This window comes from Anopheles arabiensis, chromosome X (assembly GCF_016920715.1).
Source record: "Anopheles arabiensis isolate DONGOLA chromosome X, AaraD3, whole genome shotgun sequence".
NCBI classification, from domain to species: domain Eukaryota; kingdom Metazoa; phylum Arthropoda; class Insecta; order Diptera; family Culicidae; genus Anopheles; species Anopheles arabiensis.
This window is the reverse complement of record NC_053519.1, coordinates 23,107,655-23,132,071: the sequence shown is the minus strand read 5'-3', so window position 1 is coordinate 23,132,071 and position 24,417 is coordinate 23,107,655. Positions and strand designations below refer to the sequence as shown.

The window sequence follows — 24,417 nt, the reverse complement described above, 5'->3', positions numbered from 1 at the left end:
TTATTATTATTATTTATTTATTAATCTTCAACGGGCCGTATGGCCTAATTAAGATGTAACAGTTGAATAAAAAAAATACATAGCAAAAACAAGATTTGCATCGCAATTCACTGCGGCCACGGCAAAAGCCAGAGACGTTCCTTGAAGCACTGAGTTGAGATGTCGAAGTCGAAGCAATCCGAGACAGTGTTGAAGACAGCCGACATGCGGAATATAGGGTCTGACCGACCAGCACTGGAACGGGGTTGAGCGAGCCGTAGAGTTTCTCTAGACCTAAGTGTTCGGGATGGTGCATAGATATCGACTCAATGCAACAAAGGCGATGAGTCGATAGAGCCATTTAGCAATCCAGCGATGAAAGAACACTGTGCATTGCGTCTTCTAACCAAAAGAGGTTCAAGGCCTAGAAGACGGCACCGCGCAGCATACGGAGGAAGATTATTGCGATCCTGCCAGGGAAGTGGGCGTAGGGCATATCGCGTGAGTTTACGTTGAATCGCCTCAAGTCGAGCAATTGAAGAAGCGGTAGTTGGGCTCCAGACTACGCACGAATATTCTAGAACCGAACGAACGATACAGTTGTACACAGCTTTGATGCACATGGGGTTGCGGAATTCATTAGTTGTCCGGATAACCACGCCAAGTAATTGATTTCCTCTGGCTACAACGTCATCGATATGCTGTTTAAAGTTCAAACTAGAGTCAAGCAGAACGCCCAGGTCTTTGGCATGATTCTGTCGATTAACTGCAGTGCCGTCCATGAAGTAGGTCCCAGTCACTGGGCTCCTGCATCGACTAAAAGACACACAGTAGCATTTCTCGATGCAGATAGTCAGTCCATTACGCTTGCACCACGAACAGAAAATTTCGATGCAGTCTTGCAGGAATGTACAATTACCTGTGTTGTGAATAGGCGGAAAATTTTTTGCGTCGTCGGCAAACAGACTGATACTGTCGGGAGGTAAAGCGAGGGTAACATCGTTGATAAACAATATGAAGAGAAGCGTGCCAATATTGCTTCCTTGTGGCATACCCGAGCTGCTGACTATTTCTTTGGACATGTGCTTTTCAATTTTCACGATGTATGTGCGATTAATTAGGTACGACTTAAGCCACTGTACGAGCGGGCTGGGAACTCCTAGCTTATCGAGTTTAGCGAGATAGTGATAGTGATGTGATAGTGTTGGTGAGATTCATGTCCTGGTGAGTAGTGTTTGTTTTCGCAGGTTCCCGAACAGCTGATTAAGGATAAAGTGGTGCAGGTGAGGTGAATCCCGAATATGGTGTGAATATTTTGGGAGCGCGTGGGCGAAAGTTAAACTCTCTGTAACCAAAACCACACGGCCAAGTCGTGGGAGAGAGCGCGATCTCTTTTAGTTCAGAAGGGACACCAACTTTAAATGGTATGTATGTGAGAGCGTTTGGATCACGGCCGTTGGGCAAAATACGTTTCACGGAACAGTGCAATTCAATCTCCCTTGAATAAATGTTTTCATGCTTTCTTCGGTAACTTTTGGTGCAACTCTCGTAATAAAAATCCATGTTTTTGGTTCTGGTGCTGGTATAAACTGTATAGCGCTGTTCATAGTTAAGTCGTTAGAAGTGCCAATGTGAAGAGCTGGGTGAGAGAATTCAGTGATCGACGTTTCGGTACGCTCTGATGGGTGTGTGCGTGAAATAGTGTCTAGTTTAACGGATTCAGGCGTGAATGACTCTATATTGTCAGGATCAGTGTGGTATGCGTTAACGGATAATAAACTTGTAGTGGGGATACCAGTTTGCTTTGGTGCAAAGCAAGAGCGGCACAAAAACACGTCTAAACTCCTCGATGAGTGGAGAATGTTGTTCGAAGGATGCTTTACTGCATAACTGGCGCTGCCAAGACCTAGGCGGCCACCAACTCGCAGTAGACCATCTTTATCCAAATATGGTCGTAATTTGCGAATTCTCGAATTAGCTGGAATCGGACGCTGATGAGAAAGTTCCTTGATCTCATCCATGAAGTGTTCATGCTGTACGGTTAATATTAACCTTTTCTTGGCTCGTTGCAGTTCACTGAAGCTGATCGGTTCTATAAGTTGTGAAACTTCCCTTTTTTTTCTCCCCTCGTGGCAATTCTCATACAGAGGGCTGTGATACGCAGCATCTTCCAATATTCTGAGAAATGATCCAAGATCGGATGTTGTTCTGCTTTCACTACAGTTAGTACTACCTTTCGCCTGGTACTACAGTTAGTATTCTGGTACATCGTCTGCAAGTAGGTTGAGGTGGTCTTAATTTTCCCAAAAGTTGTATACGTCTGTGGAATGTAACCATTTTGGGCCATGGAACCACTTTCCAATAAATCCTCGGGCAAAGTGCCCCTTGATACGATATCTGCCGGATTTTCCGATCCTTTTACGTGAAACCAATGGTAATTTCCGCATTCTTCTTGCACAAGAGCGACGCGATTGGCAACATAGGTCGTCCAGTTATAGGAGGGTGACTTTAACCAATGAAGTACCACCATCGAGTCCATCCAGAAGAAAGTGGAGTTTTGTTCAAGTTTCATCGCATTGCTCACCTTTTACCGCCATTACTGCACCACATAACTCCAGTCTAGCCAAGCTAACTATTTTTAAAAGGGATGGTTTTGATTTGGCAGCCAGTAAAATCGTTTTCATCTTCCCCATATCATCAATCGATCGTGCATACAAACAAGCTCCATACGCTGCTTCCGATGCATCCGAAGCAATGAAATTCAAATATTGTGGCTACGATGTAACGCGGTTCCGCGCGGTGAATTTCGACAATAACGGTAGCTGTGATTGGAACTTAGTCCATTTCTCAGCCAGCTCGATAGGTAAAGGATCATCCCCTTAGATGCAATCCATAACTGTTGCATGCGAATCTTGGCCCAAGAAATGACCGGAGCAATTAATCCTAGGGGGTCAAACAGTCTTGCAACCATAGAATATGCCAAACGCCTTGTTAACGGAGCAGGTGTCGAATGAGTGTTTACAGTTATGTGCAGATTGTCAGAAGCAGGTAACCAAGAGATGCCTACTGCATTGATATTTTCTTCGAAAGTAAATATTATTTCGCTGTCAGTGGTACGTGTTTCTGGGGGAACAGCTTTCATTATCGATGTTTTATTCGAGCACCACTTTTTCAACTCAAAGCCTCCCTTCCTTAATATTTGAATTAATTCCACTTGAAGTGAATAGCTTCGTCTTCGCTATTCGCCCCGCCAATAAAATCATCCACATAGAAATTTTCTCGCAGAGCCCTTTGAGCCCGGGGGTATGTTTCGCCTTCATCAACAGCTAGCTGTAACAACACTCGCGTGGCTAAAAACGATAATGGTTTGAGTTCCAACGTAACTCTCTGTAATTCGTATGTGCCAATTGGGATTTCTTCGGACGATCGCCAAAGGATGCGCTGAACAGGGGTCTGATCCGCATGTACCATTACCTGCAGATACATTTTCTCTATATCTGCCACCAATGCTACACGATGCATCCGAAAACCCAGCAACAGATCAAATAGGGGATCTTGAACAACCGGTTCTACAAGTAGAGCATCATTTAAAGAGAAACCCGATGAAGTTTTAGCAGAACCATCAAATACTGGCCTGATTTTCGTGCTTTTGCTAGATGCTTTTAAAACCGGGTGATGTGGAAGATAACAGATTGGCTGATGTGTGACGACCTTTCTTTCTTCTGATATCTTGTTCAGATATCCTCTAGTCATATACTCATCGATGATAGCTTCATAGCCCTTTTTCAACTCTTGATCGCGTTTGAATCGCCGCTCGAGTTGCAGGAAACGCTTAAGTGCTGCATCCAAAGAGCCACCAATCATCTCCTTGAATTTAGTCTTAAATGGAAGCTTCACTACGTATCTACCCTCTATGTCTCTTTTGTGATACTGCCGAAAATGCTCCTCACAATCACGTTCTTCTTGAGATTGTTTAGTTGATACTGGTAACTCGTCAACTACTCAAAAGCGTTCTATCTGTTTGGCCAAATCGTACTCATCGCTGACAGTACACACGCTAGCTTCTGTTATATTACATCGAGGGATGCACTGTATTTTACCCATGGTGATTCAACCAAATACAGTTTTGACTAAAGCTGGTAGTGGTCCTTCGGGCTTTCTAATATAAGGTCGGTTTCCTTCGACTGACAAAAAAATCGATAAAAAATTCCGATCCCAATAGCAATTCTATGTCTTGCATTTTATCAAAATTTGGATCGGCAAAGTCGAAATCTCTAGATAAGTTGGTTTTTATTGCTGCTACGTCTACACTTGGTTGATATCTAGTGATCCTCGGCATCAACACAATACCCATCTGCTGCTCATACTTCTCTTTTCGAGCTGCAATTTATGTGGTTACGGATCTCGAAGTAGAAACACTCCGCCTACCAACACCAAACAGCCGTATGCCATTTATGTTTTTCGCCAAACCAAGTCGTGCACAGAGGGCTTCTGTCATCAAATTGACTTGTGCACCATTATCTAATAGGGCTTTCACAAAAATTCATTGCCCGTTTGCTGATTTAACCTTTATAATTTTGCTATCTACGGAAATTGATATCTACGGAACACTTGATTCGCTTTTACTGCCGGAATACTAATAGCCGTCAAATTAATTACCTCATGCTGTCTATCGAAACGTCGATCTTGTGGTTGAATGCTCTGTTCTAGCTTTAAATTACCATGCATTGAGATATGATGCTTACCAGAACAATGAGTGCACCTGAATCTTAACTTACATGTCTTCGCTCAATGTCCAGGAGATAGACAGTTGTTACACAATTTTCTCGCTCTTACGAATGAAACCCGCTCCTCCAGTGTTAATAATTGGAACGCGTCACATCGCCATAGATGATGCGATTCGTTTCAATTTTCGCAAACTATTGGTGAGTTGCTAGCCATAACATTCGCCACTAAACGTCGTTGAGGGTGCCTTCATGTGAGACGATAGTCCGCCGCTGCCGCATCAAGAATTCTGGTCTGTGAATGTAGAAAATCATAGAGTTCACTGATCGAGTTTACCTGTCACTTCCACCTGCACCTCCCAATCGTGCTTGGTTTCCTCATCTAGATTAGATACCAAAAGTTGGGTTAGCAGCATACCATAACCTGATGCATCTTCCCCTATTTGGGACAACAGTTTCATATGCCGTTCAAATCCGTCCACTAAGTTATGTATGCCTTCGGTGCCTTTGCTTCTCAATTTTGGCTTATTAATGATCGCATTCGCGTGTTTTTTTTGTCAGAACATACTTGTTGTTAAACCGCTCGTTAACTTACGAGCCGGTACGAGCGTGGTAGCTACGATAACAGCTCGTAGCTACCGCGTACAAGTTGATTGCTTCTTTTCTACCGTGTTTGAGAGCTCTTCTGGCGTTCCACAGGGTAGAAACCTGAGACCACTACTCTTTTCATTTTTTTTCAATGACATTACTTCGGCTGTTAGCAACTCTGAATGATTGTTGTACGCGGACGATCTTAAGCTATTCCTTCGAATCCGTGAAGCATCCGATGTTATCTCCCTGCAAAGTTCATTGAACTGCTTTTCCGACTGGTGTGAGAAAAATGACCTACTAATATCTGTCGATAAATGTATGTGTATGTTGTTCCACCGAACTGTCTGTCCCATAACCCATAACTACAATACATCTGGAACCATACTTCAACGTTGCCAGACTTATAGGGACTTAGGCGTTACCCTAGACTGTAAATTGAATTTTCGTCAGCACTACTCCGATATTTTAGACAAGGCCAACAAAATGGTAGGTTTCATTCGCAGACAATCGAGAGAATTTTCCGACCCACACTGCCTCTTAATGTTGTACAAGTCTCTTGTTCGTCCACTGCTTGAGTCTTGTTCTGTAGTATGGTCTCCTTCATCCAGCTTTTGGTCCAAAAAATTGGAGTCAGTACAGAGAAACTTTACACGTTTTATCCTGCGTTTTACCCCGTGTCGCAATCTAGATCCTCGTCCGTTTTAAGAAACTAGATGTTTACTGTTTGGGTTAGAGACGCTTGAAGAGAGACGAGAAGTAGCTTAGCAGAAATTTATGTCTAAGCTAATTTTAGGTGAGACTGACGCACCCGGACTACTAGCTAGAATTAACATAAATGTACCCTCTAGAACATTTCGTAACTACCGACTACTTAAAACTCAACTGGCTAGACGTGCTTGTGGTGAAAATGATCCCATGACTGCGATGGCTCTCAAATTTAACGCTAATTATGATAATTTTGACTGGCATCACGCGACTCATTTTTAAACTGTTTACTGTACTGTGCGTTATGTAATGTATTTGTATTTGTTCGGTTACTTATAAGCTATGTATTGCTAGATTTCAGTTATAGGGTAGTATTAACTAATAAGGCCACCTCGCTCGGCCAATTACTTCCGCAATAAACAATACAATACAATACAATACAATGTAATTTAAATTATCTAATGGAAAAAGATGTGAGCGAGATGAGTTGCGAGATAGGACTGATTTAAATTTATTCTGTAGTAATTCATCTTACAGATGCAATGGTAGTAGTGCGAGAAAAACTTATTCGTCGTATTAGTGTTATTAATGTTAGCGGAACGCATATCGGTGCTTGTATTATTAACGGAACGCGTATTGCTTAGATTAGACACGGAAGCCTAAAGGTGTGAACGGAACGCTGCAAATGTTCAAAAATGTTCCTTTACAGTGCGTTGCAAAAATATGCAAGGTTGCCACAGTCCCCCCCCCCTCCCCAGAACGCGTGACTCTAGCCGAAGGAATAATAGTGGGAGTTGTGGAAGCGCGTTCCATATTAGTTGGCGTTTGCTGTTCTTTCATCACGTAAGCAGGTTTAATACGATTAATCGGAACGTTTTCTCATGCATGTTCAAAAATCGGTTCGGTAAATCACCTCAAATGGTCCTTCGTACGGAAGTGTCGAATGTATACATGGTCGGAAGTACGGATGGTCGAATATATACATGGATATATAAATAAATAAATAAATTACTAAATAAAGAAATGTAAAAATATATATGTATATAAACATATATATATATATATATTTTTTATATACATATATATTTTTACATTTCTTTATTTAGTAATTTATTTATTTATATATCCATGTATATATTCGACCATCCGTACTTCCGACCATGTATACATTCGACACTTCCGTACGAACGAATATTTGACGTGCTTTACGAATTTTGCATGATGAGCAAACGGAACATTTTGAACATTTGCAGCGTTCCGTTCACACCTTTAGGCTTCCGTGTCTAATCTAAGCAATACGCGTTCCGTTAATAATACAAGCACCGATATGCGTTCCGCAAACATTAATAACACTAATACGACGAATAAGTTTTTCTTGCACTACTACCATTGCATCTGTAAGATGAATTACTACAGAATAAATTTAAATCAGTCCTATCTCGCAACTCATCTCGCTCACATCTTTTTCCATTAGATAATTTAAATTACATTGTATTGTATTGTATTGTATTGTTTATTGCGGAAGTTAATACTACCCTATAACCGAAATCTAGCAATACATAGCTTATAAGTAACCGAACAAATACAAATACATTACATAACGCACAGTACAGTAAACAGTTTAAAAATGAGTCGCGTGATGCCAGTCAAAATTATCATAATTAGCGTTAAATTTGAGAGCCATCGCAGTCAGGATCATTTTCACCACAAGCACGTCTAGCCAGTTGAGTTTTAAGTAGTCGGTAGTTACGAAATGTTCTAGAGGGTACATTTATGTTAATTCTAGCTAGTAGTCCGGGTAAAATTAGCTTAGACATAAATTTCTGCTAAGCTTCGTCTCTTCAAGCGTCTCTAACCCAAACAGTAAACATCTAGTTTCTTAAAACGGACGAGGATCTAGATTGCGACACGGGGTAAACGCAGGATAAAACGTGTAAAGTTTCTCTGTACTGACTCCAATTTTTTGGACCAAAAGCTGGATGAAGGAGACCATACTACAGAACAAGACTCAAGCAGTGGACGAACAAGAGACTTGTACAACATTAAGAGGCAGTGGGTCGGAAAATTCTCGATTGTCTGCGAATGAAACCTACCATTTTGTTGGCCTTGTCTAAAATATCGGAGTAGTGCTGACGAAAATTCAATTTACAGTCTAGGGTAACGCCTAAGTCCCTATAAGTCTGGCAACGTTGAAGTATGGTTCCAGATGTATTGTAGTTATGGGTTATGGGACAGACAGTTCGGTGGAACAACATACACATACATTTATCGACAGATATTAGTAGGTCATTTTTCTCACACCAGTCGGAAAAGCAGTTCAATGAACTTTGCAGGGAGATAACATCGGATGCTTCACGGATTCGAAGGAATAGCTTAAGATCGTCCGCGTACAACAATCATTCAGAGTTGCTAACAGCCGAAGTAATGTCATTGAAAAAAAATGAAAAGAGTAGTGGTCTCAGGTTTCTACCCTGTGGAACGCCAGAAGAGCTCTCAAACACGGTAGAAAAGAAGCAATCAACTTGTACGCGGTAGCTACGAGCTGTTATCGTAGCTACCACGCTCGTACCGGCTCGTAAGTTAACGAGCGGTTTAACAACAAGTATGTTCTGACAAAAAAAACACGCGAATGCGATCATTAATAAGCCAAAATTGAGAAGCAAAGGCACCGAAGGCATACATAACTTAGTGGACGGATTTGAACGGCATATGAAACTGTTGTCCCAAATAGGGGGAAGATGCATCAGGTTATGGTATGCTGCTAACCCAACTTTTGGTATCTAATCTAGATGAGGAAACCAAGCACGATTGGGAGGTGCAGGTGGAAGTGACAGGTAAACTCGATCAGTGAACTCTATGATTTTCTACATTCACAGACCAGAATTCTTGATGCGGCAGCGGCGGACTATCGTCTCACATGAAGGCACCCTCAACGACGTTTAGTGGCGAATGTTATGGCTAGCAACTCACCAATAGTTTGCGAAAATTGAAACGAATCGCATCATCTATGGCGATGTGACGCGTTCCAATTATTAACACTGGAGGAGCGGGTTTCATTCGTAAGAGCGAGAAAATTGTGTAACAACTGTCTATCTCCTGGACATTGAGCGAAGACATGTAAGTTAAGATTCAGGTGCACTCATTGTTCTGGTAAGCATCATATCTCAATGCATGGTAATTTAAAGCTAGAACAGAGCATTCAACCACAAGATCGACGTTTCGATAGACAGCATGAGGTAATTAATTTGACGGCTATTAGTATTCCGGCAGTAAAAGCGAATCAAGTGTTCCGTAGATATCAATTTCCGTAGATAGCAAAATTATAAAGGTTAAATCAGCAAACGGGCAATGAATTTTGTGAAAGCCCTATTAGATAATGGTGCACAAGTCAATTTGATGACAGAAGCCCTCTGTGCACGACTTGGTTTGGCGAAAAACATAAATGGCATACGGCTGTTTGGTGTTGGTAGGCGGAGTGTTTCTACTTCGAGATCCGTAACCACATAAATTGCAGCTCGAAAAGAGAAGTATGAGCAGCAGATGGGTATTGTGTTGATGCCGAGGATCACTAGATATCAACCAAGTGTAGACGTAGCAGCAATAAAAACCAACTTATCTAGAGATTTCGACTTTGCCGATCCAAATTTTGATAAAATGCAAGACATAGAATTGCTATTGGGATCGGAATTTTTATCGATTTTTGTCAGTCGAAGGAAACCGACCTTATATTAGAAAGCCCGAAGGACCACTACCAGCTTTAGTCAAAACTGTATTTGGTTGAATCACCATGGGTAAAATACAGTGCATCCCTCGATGTAATATAACAGAAGCTAGCGTGTGTACTGTCAGCGATGAGTACGATTTGGCCAAACAGATAGAACGCTTTTGAGTAGTTGACGAGTTACCAGTATCAACTAAACAATCTCAAGAAGAACGTGATTGTGAGGAGCATTTTCGGCAGTATCACAAAAGAGACATAGAGGGTAGATACGTAGTGAAGCTTCCATTTAAGACTAAATTCAAGGAGATGATTGGTGGCTCTTTGGATGCAGCACTTAAGCGTTTCCTGCAACTCGAGCGGCGATTCAAACGCGATCAAGAGTTGAAAAAGGGCTATGAAGTGACAACGATGGTCGAATATATACATGGATATGTAAATAAATAAATTACTAAATAAAGAAATGTAAAAATATATATGTATATTAACATATATATATATATATATATATATATATATATATATATATATATATATATATGTGGCAGCATAGCCTGTCCCGCGCTAACGCTTCCAGTGGTAGTCCGTGCTATCACACTAACACTAACGTTAAGCTAACACGAAGAAAACCGAAGGATACCGAACATCTAACGAAGCGAAGCGATAACGATCATCGATAACGATTTACGATAAAATAAACGGAGAGATCGCTCACATTCTAGTCTCGTATTCAGAACAATTCAGATTCCGTGTTTCAATAATTTCGCCAAAACCAAATCGAAAGTACGTGCTAAAGTGGTGACCCCGACGTGATCGTTCAGTTCCGTTTCTTTTTTTTTACGATTTTTGGTGTACATCGCAGTAATGGAAGAGGATGAGGTTGCGCCTAATCCCATTTTACCTGGCCATTTTCGGGCTGGTTCTTTGGTGCCGACCCCCAGTGGGCCTAGTACAGCAGTGCCGAACCCTAGTGCGCCTATCCCTAGTGTGTCCAGCCATGCTCCTCAACCCGCTGCCGTAGAAGCAATCCATGCGCCGCGACTGAACCCACCAAATATGGTGGATACCAATATCGAGACGTATTTTTTGTCTTCAGAATTTTGGTTCGCTGCTTCGGGTATCAGCGCATTACACGATACGCGAAAATATAATATAGTGATGGCGCAAGTGCCCCCGAACAAATTGACCGAGTTGAGGTCAATTATTGACGGTACACCGGCAGTAGAAAAGTACGCGTACATTAAGACATTAAGGATCGGATATTTTGCCGACAGTCAGCAGCGGCGCCTGCAGCGTGTATTGTCCGATATGCCGCTTGGTGATAAAAAGCCGAGCCAGCTTCTCAACGAAATGAAGCGCGTTGCTGGCAATTCCCTTAGTGAACCGGTTCTTATCGATTTGTGGGCATCAAGGCTGCCACCACATGCCCAAGCTGCAGTGATCGCTTCTCGCGGTGACGCCGTGGACAAAACCACCATCGCTGACGCCATTGTGGATTCAATGAGCCTGAGAAGTATTAACGCCGTCGAACGTAGCAACGCAGCGATGGCGCCTGGCCACGTGGCTGATGCCACAATGTCAACGACCGCATATACGGCCAACGACCCCATATCCGACCTACGGAAAGAGATTGCCGAATTGTCAAGGCGCCTTGAAAACGTGCTGCCTAACCGAAGGTACCGAGGACGATCGAATTCCCGCACCGGCTCAGCACGTAATCGCAGTTTAAGTCGTGGAAGCGATTTTTCGACCGGCCCGTGCTGGTACCATCGCAAATTCGGTAGCGATGCACGGAAATGCCGAAAACCCTGCACCGTTCAAAGTGCACCATCGGCACAATAGTGCCGCTCTGCTGATGCTGCGGTGGAGATTGGCGAACTCACCACTACAGCCGCAATCTTTCGTCTACGAATTGCTGATAAAACGACGTCAACGCAATTTTTAATCGACACCGGCGCCGATGTGTCTGTGGTTCCGAAAGATATGCTAACAGCCAGAGTAAAACCATCACCGATTAAACTGTTCGCCGCGAACGGATCGATGATTAATGTATACGGTGAAGTGTTGTTGAAAATCAACCTCGGCCTTCGTCGCGAGTTCTTGTGGTCGTTCCTGATAGCTGACGTCACTTCGGGGATAATTGGGGCGGATTTTTTAGGCAATTTTGATCTGCTGGTGGATATGAAACGGAAGCGCCTCATCGATAATACCCCTCATCTTGAGTCGGTTGGCTTGCTAGCGAAGAGTGAGCAGTGTTCGGTTAAGACCTTCAGTTCAGTGTCGCCTTACGCTGACCTATTAGCCGAGTTTCCTAACATCACTCGTCTAGCGCCACCGGGTACGATTAGCGATGCTTCGATTTACCATCGAATCGATACAACAGGGCAACCTGTTTACGCACGCCCACGACGTCTCTCGCCCGACAAACTTCAAGCAGCGAGGGCCGAATTTGAACATCTACTGAAGCTTGGTATATGCCGACCATCCAGCAGCAGTTGGGCGAGCCCGCTCCATATGGTGAGGAAAGCAGACGGTTCTTGGCGGCCATGTGGGGACTATCGGGCGCTCAACGCACAAACCATCCCGGATCGCTATCCCATACCGTACCTGCAGGACTTTTCGACTATATTGCAAGGTAAAATTATTTTCTCTAAAATTGACTTGCAAAAAGCATTCCATCAGGTACCAATCCATCACGAGGAAATCGCTAAAACTGCCATCACGACACCGTTCGGACTGTTCGAGTTCGTGTTTATGACCTACGGATTGTGAAACGCAGCGCAAACGTTTCAACGGATGATCCACGAAGTGGTCAGAGGATTGGAATTCGTATTTCCTTACATCGACGACCTATTCATCGCATCATCATCACCCGAAGAACATCGTGATCATCTGCGACAATTGTTTGAAAGGCTCAAACAATATAACTTGGCGATAAACATTGCTAAGTGCGAATTCGGCCGAGACAAGATGGATTTTCTGGGTCATTCCGTCTCTGCCGACGGTATCCGTCCCTTACCTGACCGCGTTCGAGCTATCGTGGAGTTCAAGCTTCCTGCTACGGTGAAGGAATTAAAAAGTTTTTTGGCAATGCTCAATTTTTACCGTAGGTTTTTGCCAAACGCGATCGAGCACCAGATTCCACTCCTTGCCATGATTCCTGGCAACAAACGCAACGATCGCTCCCCGCTGACATGGAATGACGCAACCATCGCGAGTTTCGAACGCTGCAAACATCAACTCGCAGAAGCAACGTTTTTATCGCATCCCGCTAAAATTGCAGAGCTTTCCCTTTGGGTCAACGCATCTGATACTGCCGCAGGGGCGGTCCTACATCAAATCGTTGATGGACACCCTCAACCACTCAGGTTTTTCTCAAAAAAATTCGACAAGGCCCAGCTGCGCTACAGCACCTACGATCACGAACTCACTACAATCTACCTTGCGGTGCGGCATTTTAAATACATGCTCGAAGGACGTAGCTGCCACGTCTATACCGACCACAAACCCATCACCTTTGCCTTCCAGCAGAAACTTGACAAAGAAACTTGACAGATCACAACGGATATCCGTCACATTGTGGGAAAGGATAACATCGTGGCTGACTTGCTCTCTCGCATTAATGCTATACATCCAGCGCCATCACTGGATTATGAAGCACTTGCGGAAGACCAAAAAGACGATCAGCAGCTCCAGAACATCGCACAAGGTAAAATCGAAAGTTCGCTAGATCTAAAGTATTTTACCATTCCAAGCAGCACCAAACAACTTTTATGTGACTGCACTGGGAATCGCATCGGCCCTTTCATAACGGAACGCTTTCGGAACGCTGCGTTGCAGGCAACGCACCAATTATCTCATCCTGGCACCCGTACAACGGCCAAATTAATGACGGAGCGATTTGTTTGGCCGAGCATCCGCAAGGATAGTATTGTTTTCGCTAGGAGCTGCTTGCCATGCCAACGTTCGAAGGTGACGCGACACACACAATCACCTATATCCCGATATTCGGCTCCGGACAGCCGATTTGCGCATGTAAACATCGACATCGTGGGGCCCTTCCCTCCAAGTAAGGGCAACCGTTATTGTTTAACGGTCATCGACAGGTTCACGCGTTGGCCTTAAGCGTTTCCAAATCCTGATATGACCGCGGTAACAGTTGCCGAAGCTCTAGTTTGTGGATGGATAGCCCGGTTTGGTGTCCCATCTTTCATTACGTCTGACCAAGGACGCCAATTTGAATCAACGCTTTTCGGGGAACTGACTCGCTTGCTCGGATCCAGCCACCTGCGCACGACTGCATACCACCCACAGTCAAATAGGATTGTCGAACGGTGGCATAGGACCCTTATGGCATATATTCTGTGCCATGACCCCGAGCACTGGAGCGAGCATTTGCCTATGATCTTACTCGGGCTGCGTTCAGCCTACAAGGAAGACCTTAAGTCATCGCCTGCTGAGATGGTATATGGCACAACTCTCCGAATACCGTCTGAGTTTTTCGTAAACGACACCAAAAACCCGAACGAAGCCTGAGATGGGGCCCTATCTCAGTACCCAAACTGGTACCCAAAGGCAGACAATTTTGGACTTATTTTTTGAGAGAGAGCGAAAAAGCTGACGCTTCTCCCTTTTCTCACACTTCTCTCTAGAATTTCATTTGTATGAGTTCTACGAGAAGGGGAAAGGGGAGGAGAATTAGCAAGTGAATTATATTGATGAGAAGAGGGGAGACACATTCATTCACCACCAGTCACCGCCAATATCGAGAATTTGATATTGGCCAGTGGTGTTTGGGGTATCGGCGTTCCGTGTGGACCACGGATGCTAAATGGAAATGTTCTGTATATTTCCGTACAGTATCTCATTGCGGCGGAACCTTACAAATGTTATTGCGCGGTCGAGCAAGGAATCGCGCATCGGATCGATGGAAGAAGGGAGTAAGAACGAGGGGGGAGAAGAAGAAGCACAGAGAAAAACGCTGCACATTCACTCATACATTCTTACAGCAGCAGGCAATTCGCGAGAACATGAAATCGAGAGAGTATATTTGAACGCTCGCGAATGACCCAAACGTCCAAAACGCGATGAATGGGTACAACTATGGACCTGAGATGGGGCCCAATCTCAGTACCCAAACTGGTACCCAAAGGCAGACAATTTTGGACTTATTTTTTGAGAGAGAGCTAAAAGCTGATTCCTCCCCTCTTCTCCACTTCTCTCTAGAATTCCATTTGTATGAGTTCTAGGAGAAGGGGAAAGGGAAGGAGATGAGAAGTAAGTGAATTAAAGTTGATGAGGGAGGGGAGAGACATGCATTCACCAGTCACCGCCAATATCGAGAATTTGAAATTGGCCGGTGGTGTTTGGTTTATCGGCGTTCCGTGTGGACCACGGATGCTTAAAGGAAACGCTCTGTATATTTCCGTACAGTATCTCATTGCGGTGGAACCTTACAGATGGAAGAAGGGAGTAAGAACGAGGGGGGAGAAGAGGAAGCACAGAGAAAAACGCTACACATTCACTCATACATTCTTATAGCAGCAGGCAATTCGCGAGAACATGAAATCGGGAGAGTATATTTGAACGCTTGCGAATGAGTGCAAGCAAGTGCGGTATAGAAGATAAAGCAAGACAGTCCAGTTTTTGTTCAAGCTAGGTCCAAAATGTTTCCTTGGGGAGCCAACGGGCGATGGCGGTAAAAAGATGAAGGAGATTCTGGTGTCGGTGCTTGGCTAGATCGGAAGTGTAGTAATTGAAATAAAAGTTCTGGTGTTGGGGTGCATAAAATTTAGCATTTTATTTATAATAAATTGTTCTAACCGTTTCACCTGAGAGCATATCAGCGGAATTGCGGAGAGAATCAAAGCGAAGGACACACATTGCTCGAGAGCGGAGAGCATACACGCACAGAATTTGCTGAGAGACAGCGTACCACCTACGCACAATAGAGAAGAGACTACATCGACAGACAACTGCAAGCACAAACAAAGCGTGTAAGTAGAGTGACACGTGTGACATAAAAAGTGCAAAATCCACCACACACAATGAATCAAGAAAATAATTTCACCCAAGAAGAGCTCTTGGAACACATAAGGCGTTTAACCGATATACAGAATAGCCTAGTCGAAGAAATGAATAAGATGAGAGCGGTTGTAAAAGACGATCCAATGCTTTCCTTTAAAACGCCAGATCCTGTAAAACAATTTACCAATATTAAATGGTAACAAAAACGAGACACAAGCTTGGATAGAAGATACCGAAGCAACGTTTAATCTATTTGACACCTATAAGGGCACACAAACGTACGAACTTATTGTTCGAGCAGTGAAGAGCAAAATATTAGGATAAGCGAGAGAAGCTTTGATAGCTGCAGGAAACTTTAACACGTGGCCAGAGATAAAAGAAACGTTACAGAATTGCTTCGGTGAAAAACGAGATCTCACGTCATATGTTCAATCACTTTTTTACGAACAACAAGGGAATAAAACGCTAAGATCTAAGTTTTATCAAACCCTAAAAAAAAACTCGATACACGCATAAAATCTGTAACTGCAAATACGGAAGACTATAAAGATCCCAGCCAGGCAATGAATAAGTTCATTAGCTTACTAACACTAACATGTTAGAAGCTGTAAACCGATAAATTTGGATGAGGCTTTTCAGTGGTAAAAGAGTACACGAACGCGGTGTATAGAAAGAGTACGAATTACACCAGCACATCACAAACACAAAGCAATGCAATACGCAGTAACAAACCTGTCACAAACTACGACCGTACACGATCAGATAAATTTAAACCGATGAGTAAGAGAGATGACGATGTAACCATGAGAACAATGTTATCAAAAATGCAGGTCAATAGCCATGAAGCTGGTTCAGACCATAACTCAAATGAGGTAGGCGAATTAAATTGGTCAAATATTTCTAATCGAAAAATTCCAAATATCAGAAAAAATAATTTCATTCCTTATCTGGAAATAATCTCAAGCTAAGGAAGCCTTAAATTCTTGGTGGATACAGAGTTGAACAAAAATTACATAATACCCACCAAAAAGGCAAATTTTGAAAATTGTTTAGACGAAAATGGCATTTCTGTTAGTAACATTAATGGAAAACATGCAGTTAAAAAACTGGCTTTGAAACACTTCGAGACCTTGATGCGTATTTTGACATAGGGAAAAACATGCTTAAGATTGGAAAGAAAGAATATCAACTTAAAAGAATTGTCCAGACTATCAGACTACTAACAATACCGACGAAGTACATTTCATCAAAATTGAAACAAAAAGTAAAAACGATTTTGTTGTTGGTGAAAAAACAGGTTGTGGACCATATTCCATTCTGCCAGGAATTTACAGTAGCGATGGAACAAGCGCACTAGTTGAAGTAAAAAATAATAATAGTATGGATCAAGAAACTGACATCAATGAGCTTCATCTGCACGAAGAAGAATTTGTAGAAACAGAAGGACCTTCTGAGCTGTCTGGAAAAAGTAATAGACAATTATCTTTCCCAACAGGAACAAAAGGCATTACAATCTCTAATTGATGAGCATACAGAAATAATACACTTTGAAAATGAAAAACTCACATTTACTCATGCTATCAAGCACAATATAAGAACAATAGATAACATTCCCATCCATACAAAATCATATCCTATAACAAATTTTACAACAAAGTTCTCATTTTCTATCTCTCACTATAGAGCGTTACTTTTTCACTCTATAGTGAGACGATGTTTGTTAGTGAGTTGATGTTAGGAGCGGATAGCTTGGATGATTTTTGTACCGTGTTGGTTTTCTTGCACACTTTGCACCGACATAGCGATTCATCAATGCAGGCGTTGGACGAAAGACGACAAGGATGTTTTCGTCAAACGAACAGACGAATATCGCCCTCACGTATGTGAAATTGTGTAATATTCATGAAGCGATCTAAACAGCATAAAGCTTAAAATTAATTGCAGCAGCTTCCGTGGTATGTTGGTACGGGTAACCAGTGGATCGCGGGCCATCGCCAGACTGGTTGGCTGATCGTTATTGGCCGCATGGTGTACTGATGATGTCTGGATTGCTGCAGCAGTCTCATTTCAAATGTTCAATCATCTGCGTCACCTATTTGCCCTTATATTGGTGGAGGAAATGTCGCATTATCCTCTCTTATTGCAGAACGCAAACGTGAACCACTTTTGTGAAGATTTACACTCTCAAAATCAAGATCATTACACCGTCGAAGACTCCGAACAGAATCAGATACTGCGAGCTTTCGAGAACCTTAAAGCGGTGCGAATCATTAATTAGTATCCGTGCGAAATGACGCCGAGGAAGGCGCTAACGATATTTCTGATCATGCTGCATTTAGACGACTTTGTGCAGATACTGCCAGACTTTCTACAATGCGCCTTATCCGCAATATTTTTCCTGGTGGATGCGCAACACTCTTATGCTATCGATGAGCTGGACAACATATTAGTCAACGTGAACCGATTCAACAACGAACAATGAACAATTTGTGGCAAATTTAGGGTATTGCATTTGCGGGAAAATATGCGTGTGAAGACAGCCTAGACTGTTCGATATGCTGAAGAACGGAAAGAGTTCGTAGAATTTCTTCTCTGCATCGGCGAGAGTTATACGACATACGGCATAAGACATTCCCGGGGTTTGGTAAGGCATATGCCAAGATGCCACGGGACTTTATATTAACATCTGATCCGAAAGGTTACGTAAATTTATCTCAAACAATGTGAATTTTGATACATAAATTATTAATTTCAAGGGGTACACAATCAACAATTTAATTTATAACATATTAAATAAAAGAAAATTAAGAAATAAATAAACATACTGCAATACATATTATAAATAATATATAATATATGTCATATTTACTTTTCCTACAAATGCTGCAAGTATGAATGAATACTTTATTTTTTTATCTATAGATGGAAAAAAATATTTGCTTAGAATTTGTGCTTTATTTTCTTTAATCTCTCGATGCGCATATTCATGGGTTTCATTACGATATCATCTTGTTCTACTTCTGATTTTTTATCTGCTAACAAGGTTAAAGAGATGTATATTTTAAATATCTTGTTTTTTGCAAAGTATTTTCTGTACGTCTCTTGAATGAGCTGGATAAGTGAATCAATCCACAATGAATACAAGAAGTACCGTTAATTTTAACTTTTTATTTAATAACGTGGACAATATCTTCCTCAAAATATTGCGGTTTTGAAATTATGAACCTATGGAACTTAGGGAAAACTTCCTCATGCGTTTCTGCTACATTGAAGTCAACAAGAAAAATCAACCGATTTTTGAAGAGATTCGTAGGCTTTTCTGTGATACGTATGTAATGATCATCACTCGTGTCTGCCGAGTGTATTGTCATTTCAGCGTTTGTGTCACCGTTCAACTCATTTTCTCCTATTTCATTAGATGCAAAATTTGGTCTTATTCTAGACATAGCATCGGCCACCACATTTTCCTTTCCCGGCCTATAAATTGTTTCAAAATCAAATTCTGTTAGATTTAGATTCCATCGGACTATCTTTTGATTTAAACTTGATGAAGCATAAATCAATGGGCGGTGGTCAGTAACCAAGTTAAATTTCCGACCGTATAAATATTGTCGAAATTGTTTTACTGCCCAGACAATTGCGAGGAGTTCTTTTGGAGTGGTACAATAATTTTCCTCTGACTTATTCAGAGTCCGAGAAGCATAAGCAATTGGCCTTGGATAGAAGATACCGAATACAGTTTTTACCAATCTGGCCCTGAGATACCACTGCTCCTACTGCGAAGTTACTAGCGTCGGTAGTGAGAACAAATTCCTTACTGTAATCTGGGTAGGCTAGAATAGGATCCATTGTTAATAAAGATTTACACTTCTCGAAGCATGCTATTTCTTTGGATGCAAATTGGAACTCAGATTCTTTGCGAAGTAATTGTGTTAGAGGTTTAATCATTTTGGCAAAATCTCTAATAAATCGCCGGTAGTACCCAATAGTGCCTACAAATTGTTTAAGCTCCTTTTCAGTTTTCGGCACTGGCCATGTCTTAATTATTTCTATTTTATCGGAGTTTGGTCTAACGCCATCTTCAGACACTGTGTGTCCTAAAAATTGAACTTCGCTTCGGAAAAAGTAACATTTTTCAATTTGAATTTTTAGTCTAGCATCTTTCAATTTCTGAAAAATTTTACGAATATCTTTGACATGATCTTCTAATGAACTAGAAAATAATTATATCGTCCATATAGACGAGACAACAAATTCCAATAAACTCCCTTAAAATTGCATCCATCACTCTTTGGAATGTTGCCGGGTCGTTTTTAAGCCCAAAAGGCATCCTAGTAAATTCAAATTTTCTTGATTTTATTGAAAAAGCAGTTTTCTCTATGTCTTTTTCTTCCATTTGAATCTGATGAAAACCAGACACGAGATCAATTGTAGAAAAATAGCTAGCTCGTCCTAATCTATCTAACATATCAGTGATATCCGGAATGGGATATTTGTCTGAAATAGTATTATTATTGAGTTTACGTTAGTCAACTACTAGACGATATTTTATTAATCTTGTAGCGTCAGCCTTTTTTGGGACTATCCATACTGTTGATGTGTATGGGGAAATTGATTCCCGTACTATACCATCTTTTAACATTTTTTTCACCTGGTTTTGTACCTCGCTTTTAAAAATTTGGGGGTATCGACTAGTTAAAATGGCCCGGTTACAGGGCTACGCAACGTTCATCGGAGGGCATATAAGAATTGCACTTCAATTGACAATTTTTTTTTTTGGATCCTTTGCGAAAGATTTTTTCTGTGTGCTTATATTATTTATAATATGTATTGCAGTATGTTTATTTATTTCTTAATTTTCTTTTATTTAATATGTTATAAATTAAATTGTTGATTGTGTACCCCTTGAAATTAATAATTTATGTATCAAAATTCACATTGTTTGAGATAAATTTACGTAACCTTTCGGATCAGATGTTAATATAAAGTCCCGTGGCATCTTGGCATATGCCTTACCAAACCCCGGGAATGTCTTATGCCGTATGTCGTATAACTCTCGCCGATGCAGAGAAGAAATTCTACGAACTCTTTCCGTTCTTCAGCATATCGAACAGTCTAGGCTGTCTTCACACGCATATTTTCCCGCAAATGCAATACCCTAAATTTGCCACAAATTGTTCATTGTTCGTTGTTGAATCGGTTCACGTTGACTAATATGTTGTCCAGCTCATCGATAGCATAAGAGTGTTGCGCATCCACCAGGAAAAATATTGCGGATAAGGCGCATTGTAGAAAGTCTGGCAGTATCTGCACAAAGTCGTCTAAATGCAGCATGATCAGAAATATCGTTAGCGCCTTCCTCGGCGTCATTTCGCACGGATACTAATTAATGATTCGCACCGCTTTAAGGTTCTCGAAAGCTCGCAGTATCTGATTCTGTTCGGAGTCTTCGACGGTGTAATGATCTTGATTTTGAGAGTGTAAATCTTCACAAAAGTGGTTCACGTTTGCGTTCTGCAATAAGAGAGGATAATGCGACATTTCCTCCACCAATATAAGGGCAAATAGGTGACGCAGATGATTGAACATTTGAAATGAGACTGCTGCAGCAATCCAGACATCATCAGTACACCATGCGGCCAATAACGATCAGCCAACCAGTCTGGCGATGGCCCGCGATCCACTGGTTACCCGTACCAACATACCACGGAAGCTGCTGCAATTAATTTTAAGCTTTATGCTGTTTAGATCGCTTCATGAATATTACACAATTTCACATACGTGAGGGCGATATTCGTCTGTTCGTTTGACGAAAACATCCTTGTCGTCTTTCGTCCAACGCCTGCATTGATGAATCGCTATGTCGGTGCAAAGTGTGCAAGAAAACCAACACGGTACAAAAATCATCCAAGCTATCCGCTCCTAACATCAACTCACTAACAAACATCGTCTCACTATAGAGTGAAAAAGTAACGCTCTATAGTGAGAGATAGAAAAATGAGAACTTTGTTGTAAAATTTGTTATAGGATATGATTTTGTATGGATGGGAATGTTATCTATTGTTCTTATATTGTGCTTGATAGCATGAGTAAATGTGAGTTTTTCATTTTCAAAGTGTATTATTTCTGTATGCTCATCAATTAGAGATTGTAATGCCTTTTGTTCCTGTTGGGAAAGATAATTGTCTATTACTTTTTCCAGACAGCTCAGAAGGTCCTTCTGTTTCTACAAATTCTTCTTCGTGCAGATGAAGCTCATTGATGTCAGTTTCTTGATCCATACTATTATTATTTTTTACTGCAACTAGTGCGCTTGTTCCATCGCTACTGTAAATTCCTGGCAGAATGGAATATGGTCCACAACCTGTTTTTTCACCAACAACAAAATCGTTTTTACTTTTTGTTTCAATTTTGATGAAATGTACTTCGTCGGTATTGTTAGTAGTCTGATAGTCTGGACAATTCTTTTTAAGTTGATATTCTTTCTTTCCAATCTTAAGCATGTTTTTCCCTATGTCAAAATACGCATCAAGGTCTCGAAGTGTTTCAAAGCCAGTTTTTTAACTGCATGTTTTCCATTAATGTTACTAACAGAAATGCCATTTTCGTCTAAACAATTTTCAAAATTTGCCTTTTTGGTGGGTATTATGTAATTTTTGTTCAACTCTGTATCCACCAAGAATTTAAGGCTTCCTTAGCTTGAGATTATTTCCAGATAAGGAATGAAATTATTTTTTCTGATATTTGGAATTTTTCGATTAGAAATATTTTACCAATTTAATTCGCCTACCTCATTTGAGTTATGGTCTGAACCAGCTTCATGGCTATTGACCTGCATTTTTGATAACATTGTTCTCATGGTTACATCGTCATCTCTCTTACTCATCGGTTTAAATTTATCTGATCGTGTACGGTCGTAGTTTGTGACAGGTTTGTTACTGCGTATTGCATTGCTTTGTGTTTGTGATGTGCTGGTGTAATTCGTACTCTTTCTATACACCGCGTTCGTGTACTCTTTTACCACTGAAAAAGCCTCATCCAAATTTATCGGTTTACAGCTTCTAACATGTTAGTGTTAGTAAGCTAATGAACTTATTCATTGCCTGGCTGGGATCTTTATAGTCTTCCGTATTTGCAGTTACAGATTTTATGCGTGTATCGAGTTTTTTTTTAGGGTTTGATAAAACTTAGATCTTAGCGTTTTATTCCCTTGTTGTTCGTAAAAAGTGACTGAACATATGACGTGAGATCTCGTTTTTCACCGAAGCAATTCTGTATACGTAGCAATTCCCATATATATATATATATATATATATATATATATATATATATATATATAAAGGGGAAAAGTTTTGTGATGGAAAATGCACGGTATGTATATTGTTATAAGTTTGTATGCCAAAAAACTGTAATTTCCCCGACCACTTTTCAAACTTCACGGACCACAAGTGATCGTCAGACCTCAGGCTATACACCAATGATTTCCATGCCGCTAAATAAAAAAGATACCTCTTCTCTTTCATCCTTCAACATCCCTTCACAAAAAGTGATTTACAAAATGTGTTGCAAGAAAGGTAAATGAGCACAACATTTCAAGACATTTCTAATTGTTTCTCGAAACTTTCGCATGTTTTAAGAGCGTAGTCACCAACTAATTAAAGTATATATTTTAAAAACTAAATGCCTGAATGAGGAATTATATAGGAAAATACAAATCAAATGGACAAGCTACGGAAAAAAAACATTTTGTATAAGGATTAAAAAACTTACTTGTTTTCGATCGGGGTTCCCGTGGTCCGTCTACCGTAACTTTGATTGCTTTGTTATAAGTGGCAACTTGTGGTGGACTTGTTGATACAGTAATAGTTAGCGTGAAGCTTTTTCCTACGTCGTTTTGAAAAAGTTTTTATTTTATAATTGTTGGTCAAACGAATGAAATAATTGATTCAACATCACATTATGTACCATCAGAAGTTGGCGAACGGTGCACAATACATTTTACGGCGAAGAATTGAGTGATGCATATGGAAAGAAAAAGATAATGGATATATTAGCATATAAGTATGGTAGAAGTGTCCAACAACAACTATAACTATCGTGAGTAGCATAGAACTGGATAGAACAATAGTCGGCACCACGAATAAAACAAATGTTTATTTAGTTGTTTAAAGTTTATTTTATTTTAACCGAGTTCATTTGTTGATCATTCGTGTTAAAATCAACGATCGTCAAAATAGTTGACGATTGCTTAATATCACACATAGGCAAACACAGGGCAAAAATTCGAGCAGTTTAATTTAAAATTCTGTGGATTTGTATTGCATACGCTCTTGACAATCGTTAGTTTGCGACCCGCTGTGCTCGCGTGCGCGACTTCGGGGTGCGTTCTCGCGTGCGCGCTTTCGTGGGTGTGTGCTGACGTTCGCGCGTTCGCATGCACGCGTTCGTGGGTGCGTGCTCGTGTGCGCGCATACATGCATGTGTGCGTGCGTGCGTGCGAGCGTGCGTGTACGTGTGTGTGTGAGTGCGTGCGGAAACCCCACAACTTTTTGATTCTGATGCGTACATTTTCATCCACTGCGGCTATAAAGTCCATGTATTTATGCTCGACCTCACTACTTGAGAGACAACACAACCATTGGATTGGCACCACCATCTTTACGACCAGCTCTG

The 24,417-nt window shown here is 41.2% G+C and overlaps 1 protein-coding gene across 4 annotated transcripts in view; it reads right to left on the bottom strand.

Annotated features, from left to right (window-relative positions):
• The window catches only part of LOC120905600 (uncharacterized transmembrane protein DDB_G0289901), a 301,222-nt gene that overhangs the window by 211,198 nt on the left and 65,607 nt on the right, over window positions 1-24,417 (bottom strand). For all 4 annotated transcript variants that reach the window (XM_040316547.1, XM_040316550.1, XM_040316549.1 and 1 more), the window contains exon 4: window positions 23,515-23,628. In XM_040316547.1, coding sequence (XP_040172481.1) covers window positions 23,515-23,628 — 114 coding nt within the window. The remainder of the gene's footprint in view (window positions 1-23,514; window positions 23,629-24,417) is intronic.